The sequence below is a fragment of the Triticum aestivum genome, chromosome 7D (assembly GCF_018294505.1).
Source record: "Triticum aestivum cultivar Chinese Spring chromosome 7D, IWGSC CS RefSeq v2.1, whole genome shotgun sequence".
Lineage (NCBI taxonomy): Eukaryota > Viridiplantae > Streptophyta > Magnoliopsida > Poales > Poaceae > Triticum > Triticum aestivum.
The window spans coordinates 170,058,231-170,068,112 of record NC_057814.1 but is presented as its reverse complement, the minus strand read 5'-3'; the positions used below and the strand labels follow the sequence as shown (position 1 = coordinate 170,068,112).

The window sequence follows — 9,882 nt, the reverse complement described above, 5'->3', positions numbered from 1 at the left end:
ATCAAAATAGTACTCCCCCGTCCCAAAATAAGTGTCTCAACTTTGTACTACTTGAAGTTGTACTAAGGTTAAGACACTTATATTGGGACGGAGGAAGTAGCATCTTTTCCAGAAAGAAGTAACATTGACATGTAGTACAATGAAAAAGAGTAGCAATCATAGCAGAAGGTGCATTTTGCCAAAAAAAACAGTACTGTAACAGTCATATCAAGTAGTACAATGTGCCAAAAAAACAGTAGCAACATGTCTGAAAGTAGTGAAACATGTCTTGGTTGTCATAGTGAGGGGCCTTTTTTGGTATTGATGGTTTCCTTGCAAGCAGCAAGGTTGAACACACAGTGCTTAGGTACTACTACCTCTGTTTTAGTGGCCTAAAACGTATTATATTTGTTTACAGAGGGAATACATAAGAGCTTTGGCTGTGAGCTTGGTTCAGAGATCTTCAGGCTTCCAGCTTCCCTCCTTTATTGATTGACAGAAACAGGTGTGGACTGCATAGCAATTCCCATCCTTTTTCTGTCATTGGCAGCCATAGGAGCAACCTACAAATAAACATTCACATAGCGCTGAGTTCATATTTCTAAAATGCATCTTAGTATGGCAATAGGACAAATATGAATTTAGCTACAAATAGAAAGCATGGTCCATACCTTAGCTACATCTGCTTGAAATGTTTTTTGTACTTGAAATGCATCAAAAGCTTCCTAGTCTTGTTTTCTTTTTTTTGTTCCCTGTCTCACTAAGTGTGCATTCCATTCATGTGCATTCCTGAGAAGGGGAGCAGGAAATAGGGGTCGGCGACGTACCTGCAGCCATGGTGTCGGCGGAGATGAGGGCCACAGCGACAACGACGACGGCAGAGGTGGCCAGGAGGATGCAGGCAGAGATGAAGAGGCAATCAGGAAAGAAAGGCAGCGACAGCGCGATCAGGTGAAATATCCCTTTTCACTTTTGCTAAGTCAGCAAGCCCAGTCATCATCAAACCACCTGAAATCCTCTCGAAAACCCAGTGGAGAATTGCCCGGTTCTCAGAGACTTTGGGGGTTTCTGTCCAATTGAAGAGGTATGGGGGGGGGGGGGGGGGGGGGGCGGTATACTTCTCTTTCGGAACTGACCGAATACTTGGGCCAGGCCCGAGAGGTATTTGCATAGAGCGAGCGTGGCCTGATGTTTTGCTGCAGCTGAACACAACCTATCCGAAACAAACTGTTTCCCCTCTAAACCAGAAACCTTATCCGAGACAACCATCATGTAATAAGCAACCAAAAGACACTCACTACAGTTCCAAAGAAAAACTCGCTGACTGCAGCCCCCAGAACAGTGTTAAACATTCCGTTTGTCGAAATTCTTTAGGTTGTCAGGAGGCATTACCCGACTGGTTGCTACTCTGAATATTCAGTTTCTACCAAATTTGGTTCAACTGTTACAGAACTTTCGGCTTCAACAAGCAGATGGTACCCTATCAGTAGAAGATAAAAAGAAGCACATGAACATCATCCCCAACAGGGAATACTCTAGCTCTAGTTGGCGATACGAAAAACGAAACCATGGCCGTAACCAGAAAGTTCAAGCAGGACACACCTTTGTGCAGAAACAACTACGTATACGTTATGTTAACTGGCAAGTGTTTGGTTAAAGGCTTGGATTTATAACTGGCACCTTTACCAAGCTTGTCACCAGGCATGGTTCCCCTACTCTAAACGGAGAGTTACATGGTGATTATCATTAGTATTACTTGCTATCAAGCCGATTTCCTACATAGGAAAATGACGATAAGGCATGAAAGTTACCACCAAGACTAGAAGCTCCAGAATACTGCCATATGCTGATTGGGCATGGGATTTCCAGAAAGATTGGTCCAAAGCAGAACATGCCAATTGAACACGGTTTCCTTGAGAAGACCAATTCAAAGCAAAACCAGTAAACACGGCACTAACGCACAATATTCGGTGCAGATTGCAAGAGAAACCCCATAAAACAAAAACAAAAACTCTGCACTGGAATTGGTTGCTGAAGCAATTGACTTTGTCATACCTGATACTGCACTGTTACTGCTAGTATATAAACATCGGTAGCATCAAAGCTCACAAGGGCACAGCTGCACACCGCTGCTATTCCCATACTCCAACGATCGCAGATCCACAATCTACCAAACTTACTAGCACCATGGTTGCTGAGTGGTCAGTTGGGCTTTTCGACTGCTTTGGGGATTTCCGCACCTGTATGCAGACCTGGCTTTTGTTCTGTTATTCTTGCACCCCTTGTACATGGGTTTCATAAGCAGCATGCAAACTTGCAAAGTACTCATCTATGTTCCATTCCATTTCCAAACATTGCAGGTTGCTTGACTTTCTGGTGCCCCTGTGTTACCTTTGGTCGTCTTGCAGGGATTGTGGACAAAGGCTCCCCATGTAGGTGTTTCGCTTAGAATTCGTGCTTAGGTTGAAGCATAAAAATCATCCATCTTTGTGGCTGAGTCTCCTTGTTTTCAGCATGCTGCATGAATGGGACCCTGTATGTTTGCCTGGCTTGCGTAGGCTGCAACTGGTTGTATTCTTGTACCAAACGCTCGGCGATGCGGTCGCAATACAACTTGACAGCATCGCCCTGCATGGACTGCTGTGTCCACTTCTTCTGTGAGAGTTGCGCGCTATGCCAAGAGTACAAGGAGCTGGAAAACCGTGGCTTCAACATGGCCAAAGGTCGCTGCGTCTTACTGAAAGAATGCATAGTCAAGAAAATTCATGCGTTTCACAAAGGCAAAGTAATCATGACTAAATCATTAAATTTGCAGGATGGGAAGGTAGCAACAAGATGGTGGGATGTGTGCAAGGCATGAAAGCACCTGGGAAGCAAGGGATGTGTTTCTAGAACATGTCCATAAAATGATGCTCTTAGCTCTCCTGTTCTCTGTTAATTTTCATTTCATGATGTTCTACAATATCCAAAGGGGAAATAAAGGCAGGTCTAGTGACTTGCTCCATTTGGCAATCAAGTTGTTAAATCTCCTTTTATCAGTCCCTGTGGTTTTGATTCAGTTTTCGTACTTCCATTTATGTCCTAACACAGCAGGCAAAATACATTATGTGATCTGTCACTTGACAAGCATTATATGGTTGTAGATTGTACGAAGTTAGTGGCCTGTGAACTAAAATGCAGTGCTCAAGCTGTAAAGCTATGAATCTCTTGACTCAATACTGACTGCCGAACTGGCATGAGGAATAAATACTAAGATGGGGCATCCTGTATGCTTAAGATGATTGAAGAAAAAATATGATAACAAAAAACTACACAACAAGCAAGAAATTTCGAGAAAGGTTGGACATATACAGAAGCTCATAATTGAGATGGCAAAAAAAACACACAAGAGGTAGTTCAGCCGCATGAAACATGAAACGTTGTCCAAGAAAGATATAAACCACAGGGCAAAAAGAAATCAAACCGGAATATGGACCATGTTGCATGCATGGTGTAGTCATTGTACGTTGACTTCATGGTACCCTCTAGTCCTGTAGCCAATCAGTTCGGGCCAGATCAGCGAATTCCTCATCTCAAAACTTTAAGAGCAAACCCTGGCACAAGGGGACTTTACAGTATATGATATTGGATCTCCACATAATAACTGCGCAATATTCGTTAATTACTTAGCTATCTGTAGACTTGGACAGGGAGAAGTTACGACCAACACTTTTACAAGCTTATCACCAGGCATGGTTCCCCCATTTTAGACCGAGATTGACATGGTGATTATCATCAGTATTTTACTATCAGGCTGATTTCATACATAAGGAAAACGACGATACGGCATGGAAATTACCACCAAAGCTGGAAGCTCCAAAGTGCTGACATATGCTGATTCAGCATAGGATTTCCGAAAGATTGATCCAAAGCAGAACATGCCAATTGAACACGCTGTCCTTGGGAAGACCAATCCAAAGCCAAACCTGTAAACACAGCATTAGCGAACAACAACCGGTGCAGATTGCAAGAGAAAGCCGATAAAAACAAGAAAGAAATTTCTGCACTGGAGTCGGTTGAATCAATTGACCTTTTCATATCTTCTAACTAGTACTGCACCATTACTACTAGTATATAAACATTGGTTGCTCACAAAGGCACAGGTGCACACCACGCTATTCCCAACTCCATAGATTACGAATTCACAATCTACCAAACTAACGAATACCATGGTTGCGGAGTGGTCAGTTGGGCTTTTCGACTGCCTTGACGATTTCGACATCTGTATGCAGAGCTAGCCTTTTTTTGTTCTTCTTGCGCCTCTTATACATGGGTTTCGTAAAGCAGCATGCAAAGTACTGGGGGACTAGATTATTTACCCCCTTTGCAGTACTCATCTGTGTATCATTCTATTTCCTAACATTGAAGGTTGCTTGACTTGCTGGTGCCCCTGTGTTACCTTTGGCCGCATTGCTGAGATTGCAGGCAAAGGCTCTACATGTAGGTGTTTCTCTTAGAATTTGTGCTTGATTTGAAGCATAAAAATCATCGATCTTCTCGGCTGACTCTCCTCGTTTTCAGCATGCTGCATGAGTGGGACCCTGTATGTTTGTCTGTCGCTCTTATGCTGTCACTGGTTGTATTCTTTTCCCAAACGCTCGGCGATGCTGTCTCAATATAACTTGCAAGAATGGCCCTTCATGGACTGGTACGTCCACCACTACCCGAGTTGCGCGCTATGCCAAGAGTACAGGGAGCTGGAAAATCGCGGCTTCAACATGGCCAAAGGTCTCTGAGTCTTACTGAAAGAAAGCATAATCATGAGTATTAATGTTAACAAATAAGAAATAATCATGACTAAATCATGCTCTACACCATTTACATTTGCAGGATGGAAAGGTAGCAACAAGTTTGTGGGGTGTGTGCAAGGCATGAAAGCACCAGTGAAGCAAGCGATGTGCTTCTGGAACATGTCCATAATTTGATGGCTATGAATATGATGATTGGCTCTCCTGTTTTCTGTTAATTTTCGTTTCGCGATGTTCTCCAACATCCGAAGGGATAATAAAGGCAGGCTTATATGACTTGCTCCATTTGGTAACCAAGTTGTTAAATATCCTTTTATCTGTCCTTGTGATTTTGGTTCAATTTCTTACTTTCATTTATGTTTTCTCACACCAGCAGGCAACATATATTATGTGATCTATTACTTGACGTCTTGACGACAGTCGAGCATTATATGGTTGTAGACCATACTGAAGTTTAGTGGCATATGAACTAAAATGTACTGCTCAATTTGTAAAGCTATGAATCTCTTGACTCGGTACTGACTGCCGAACTGGATATGAAATATAATACTTGAAGATTGGATATCTTGTAGCTTAAGATGATTGAAGAAAAAAATATCTTAGAAAAGGCTACAGAACAAGCAAGAAAGGTTGAAAAAGTTCTGACATCTGCAGAAGCTCATAGTCGAGATGGCAAAAATTCACACAAGAGATAGCTCAGCCACACGAAACATTGTCCTGGGAAAGATAAAACCACAGGGCAAAAAGGTAAAAATCAAACCAGAATATGGACCATATTGTCAATGTCATGCATGCATGATGTAGTCCTTGTACATTGACTTCGCCATAGCCTGTCCTGTAGCCAATCAGTTTGGGACAGATCAGCAAATTCTGCAGTTCAAGACTTGCAAGAGCAAACCCTGGCACACCAACAACGGTACTTCACGGTGTATGACAGATGATCTCCACATAACTGTGCAAATTGGTCAATATCTTAGCTATCTGTAGGTTATGTAATCTGTACAGTACAGATAGCAGAGCCAGATAATGCCCCCCAAATACAAATGGACAAAGCCCAAAGCGAGCACAGAACTGGAGGCGATTAAGAAACTCGAAAACAGCAACCGAAATTTGGGGCTTTTATTAAGGGTACAGTATGAGCTCCATCAAGGAAATCTCGGAAGCAGAAGATCTTATCCAACTCGAATTTACATTGAAAAGTCTCCCAGAAAAAGCCTCAGAAAGAGGACTGCAGTGACATTTTCCATAGCTTCAATCAGGTGTTGCACGACTAATGAAACTGAAAACATAGTGAGACTGGATTCCAATCATTGTGTGAGGACCTCAAATTGCTATCATCGTCAGCCCACGAATTCCAATCATCATAGCAGCTATTACTTGCCAAGTAATGAATGATGAAAAGAACAAAAGGGGTCTATGCTACAACCAAAACTGGAAGCTCCAAATAGCTGCCAGATGCTAACTGAGCATAAGATTTCCCGAAGGAGCAATCAAACAGAACAAGCCAAGTGAACATGATGTGACTAAAAACGCTAATTTACAGCAAAACCTGTAAACACAACATACAACATTAAAGTGCAAGAAGAAAACAGAAAGCCCATGAGACAACTAAAATGATGCACTGGAATCTACTATGAGCAGATACTTGTGCAAATGGGCACTGATACCATGTTGTTGCTAGTTTATAAATACCAACAGGATCAAGGTATTCTTGCTCACAAAGGCACAGCTACACACCATCTATTTCCATATTCCACAGATCACAACCACAAGAAATCAGCAGCATGTCAGGGAAGTGGTCGGTTGGGCTTTGTGACTGCTTTGGAGATTGCGGCACCTGTATGGAGAACTATCTTTCATGCTCTTCTCACAAGTCCTTATGGCTTATACATTGGGGGGTTTATAAGAGTGCATTTCACTTACATCCTGATGCTTCATTTTTGTGGCTAATGCTGCAGGTTGCTTGACTTGTTGGTGCCCCTGCATTACATTTGGTCGCATTGCTGAGGTTGTGGACAGAGGCTCAGGATGTATGTGCTTCAATTACAATTTGCGCTTGGGATCAAGCATAAAAACATACATCTTGTTGGCTAACTCCCCTTGTTTCCAGCATGCTGCATGCATGGGACCCTGTATGTTTTGCTAGGATCCATAGGCTGCAACTGGTTGTATTCTTGTACCAAACGTTCCTCAATGTGGGCACAGTACAACTTCCAAGGATCACCCTGCATGGACTGCTTTGTTCACATGTGCTGTGAGAGTTGCGCACTATGCCAAGAGTACAAGCAGCTGGAAAATCGTGGCTTCAACATGTCCAAAGGTATCTCTCCTTGCTGAAACAAAATATAAAACAAAACATGCATGTTCACAACACAAGCTTTAATGACTAAAAATACTAAACTATGATTTACATCACATTTGCAGGATGGGAAGGTAGCAACAAGATAACGGAAGGCATGGCAGCACCAGAAAAACAAGGGATGGATGTGCTTTTAGACCATGAATAAACCCAGAATTTGGTGCTTGTGATGGTTGGCACTTCTCTTCAATAGCTTTCCATTGATCCCCATTTCTCTATGTTCTTCAAACATAAAGGCAGGCTTATACCCTTGCCACATTCGGTTATCAAGTTGTTAAAGCTCCTTTTATGTATCCTTCTGTGTTAGGTTTAATTTTCTTACTTCTACTTATACCCCAACATCAGCAGGCAACATATAGTATATAACTTGCTACTCGTTGAGCAAGCTGTTAATTGGTTATGCAGGCCCATGGACTGTTACATAGAAATATACCACTCATTTCAAAATGCAATGAGTCATTAGTCCAGTAGTCCACGACTCAGTGCCAAACTGGTATAAGCAAATAAGTGCTTACGTAAGGACAAGGCATCATCCTAGTAGAATTTAAATGATTAACTAAAGAATTTTGTGATAAAAATGACTAGAGAGGACATGAATGAATTTTTGTAAAGTTGTTATCTATAAAACCTCATAACTGAAATGCCAACACACAGAAGTTCAACTATAACAAAACATTTTCCTAAAAAACCGGGAAAAAGGTGTGTACCTAAAATCATTCTCATCAAAGTTCCATTTCTGGGGATGATCATATTTGCTATACAAAACATATTCCGGCAGAAGGCTACAACTCCAACTGTGCTCAAAGATCCACCAAAATCGCAGTGCTCACTTTTGTAGATAGTCAATTGCACATGCTTGCATGCAGCATTTGCTGCTCATGATTTCTGTTCTCTCTGACGATATAAGACCAGTTTGCATTGGCATTTCACTTGCAAGTTCTGCAGATCTGTCGATCTTTCTCACACACATTGTTACTTGATTGCATCCATATGTTTGGTTTCCTTGATAAGGACCCCTTTTACACCAGAATTCCACCATTTAGTCATTTAGGAGAATCCATAAGTGATTGCTTTTATCCTGAAGGGGCATGCTATAATCTACAAAAAGATCAAACTGCCTGGCTGGCCGGTATTCTTGCAGTTCTCCGATTTTGGGAATCAATTCTCTTTGACCAGCAAGCGAGACAACAACCCAAACAATTTCCATGTGCAGATAGATGTGTCATCCCTTCATAGCAATGTCACTCTTATTGCTTTAGTGTATCTCAAGATATCATCATTCGTTCAACAAGTATAGAGGGGCATCAGACTTACATACACCAATCACCGGTTATCATCACCAAACAACACCTTGTAAAACCTCCGTCTTTCCTCCCTCTTCTCCGCACTATCCAACAGTGCCCCTGCCTCATCTTCGAGCTCCTCTTCTTCCTTCTTCACATCAACCTCACCTTTCCTCCTCTTCTTCTCCAAATTCACAGCACGTCGCCGCTGATTAAATTCGTGCAGACCCTCCTGCATCAGTTCCCCGAGTCTATCCTTTGCTGCCACCACTGGATCCTTCACCCTCAGCTCAGACCCCTCGTAACCCTCACGGAGCACCGCCGTGTGAATCTTGTACCGATTCGACACATAGAAGAGGCAAGAATGCCGGAGCAGCATCCTAGCTGTGTCTTCTGGCAGCCCTAACTCCCATCTGAAGTGCTCTAGCTTCATAACCGAAATCTTCTTCCACAAGGTGAGCGAAAGAAGCTCGTGAACCACAGCCACCGCACGCTTCTCAGCCTCTGCGTCTGTGCCAGGCACCGCCCCGTCCTCCGAGTAGGGCGAAATGTAGGGTGTGGAGTTGAAGTCCTCCATCTTCTCGTGGGACTTGGCCCAAGAGGACGGCAACGAGCAGGTGAACCGCGGGAGGGAGTTGCTCGCCGAGGCTGCGGCCTCGACGGCAGAGACCGCGCGGGAAGGGACCCATCGGAGCAGCTCCAGCTCTGCGGCATTGCGGCGGTGAGGGTACGGGTTGGCGAGGCGGAAGAGATCGGTGTGGGCGGGGAGGATGCGGAGGAGGTAGTCGTCTGGGAGGCCGAGCGGGCCGCGCAGCGCGGCGAGCTTGGAGACCGGGAGGCGGCGCCCGCGAGCGAGCATGAGCACGCGCGCGAGGCGGTCGGCCATGGCCGGCTCGGACGCGGTGACGGCGGCCTCCTCGGCGTCGACGAGCTCCGCCATCCGCTTGGTGAAGCCGAAGCAGAGTTCCCCGCCGCTCCCGGCCGGGCCTTCGCCGGTGAAGAGCTCGAAGCAGGAGGGGTACTTGCGGAGCCAGTTGGCGGCGCGGCCGAGGAGGTCGAGCGTCTTGAAGCGGGACTGGAGGAGGCGGACGGGGGCGGAGCGGGACGGGAAGCGGAGGAGGAGGCGCTTGATCTGGTTGTTCACGATCCAGCGCCGGTTGCGGCGGAGGGCCGCCTCCAGAGCCGGGTCCTTCGGAGACGACCACCGCGCCATGAGCGCCCTTCAGCGGCGGCGGCGGCGGCGGCAGCGGCAGGAAAGGGGTAATGGGAGTGATTGGGCTTGTTTTGCTCATGGGCTGATAGTCTATTCTATCTGGGCTGGTGCTACTCGGCTATGGAATGCGTTCATCTCTATCTCCGTTCCAGGTTTATTTTCGTCCCACCTCATCTGGTTTTTTGTACCTACTCCCACCTCAGGCTGACCCGCCACGAACGAAAAAACCACGTATCGACTCCTCCACCAGCCCCCGCGCTC

General features: G+C 44.9%; 1 protein-coding gene across 8 annotated transcripts; it reads right to left on the bottom strand.

Moving 5' to 3' along the window:
• Nucleotides 1–517: 517 nt before the first annotated feature.
• LOC123170334 (protein WHAT'S THIS FACTOR 1 homolog, chloroplastic) lies at nucleotides 518–9,769 on the bottom strand. Of its 8 annotated transcripts, none has more exons than XM_044588188.1 (5): nucleotides 7,833–9,769; nucleotides 6,690–7,099; nucleotides 3,818–4,760; nucleotides 3,443–3,572; nucleotides 1,717–2,716 (listed from the first exon to the last, which is right to left on the bottom strand). In XM_044588188.1, exon 1 carries the CDS (start codon nucleotides 9,619–9,621, stop codon nucleotides 8,449–8,451), a length of 1,173 nt encoding a protein of 390 aa, XP_044444123.1. In that variant the 5' UTR covers nucleotides 9,622–9,769; the 3' UTR covers nucleotides 1,717–2,716; nucleotides 3,443–3,572; nucleotides 3,818–4,760; nucleotides 6,690–7,099; nucleotides 7,833–8,448. The 8 variants fall into 8 exon arrangements, with proteins under 8 accessions (XP_044444117.1, XP_044444123.1, XP_044444124.1 ...); XM_044588189.1 differs by having other exon boundaries at nucleotides 1,717–3,572; nucleotides 3,818–3,944; nucleotides 4,418–4,760; XM_044588187.1 differs by having other exon boundaries at nucleotides 3,443–4,760.
• Nucleotides 9,770–9,882: the final 113 nt, after the last annotated feature.

Coding starts and splice junctions, on each gene's coding strand:
- LOC123170334 (XM_044588182.1), bottom strand. CDS start 9,621: ATGGCGCGGTGGTCGTCTCCGAAGGACCCGGCTCTGGAGGCGGCCCTC.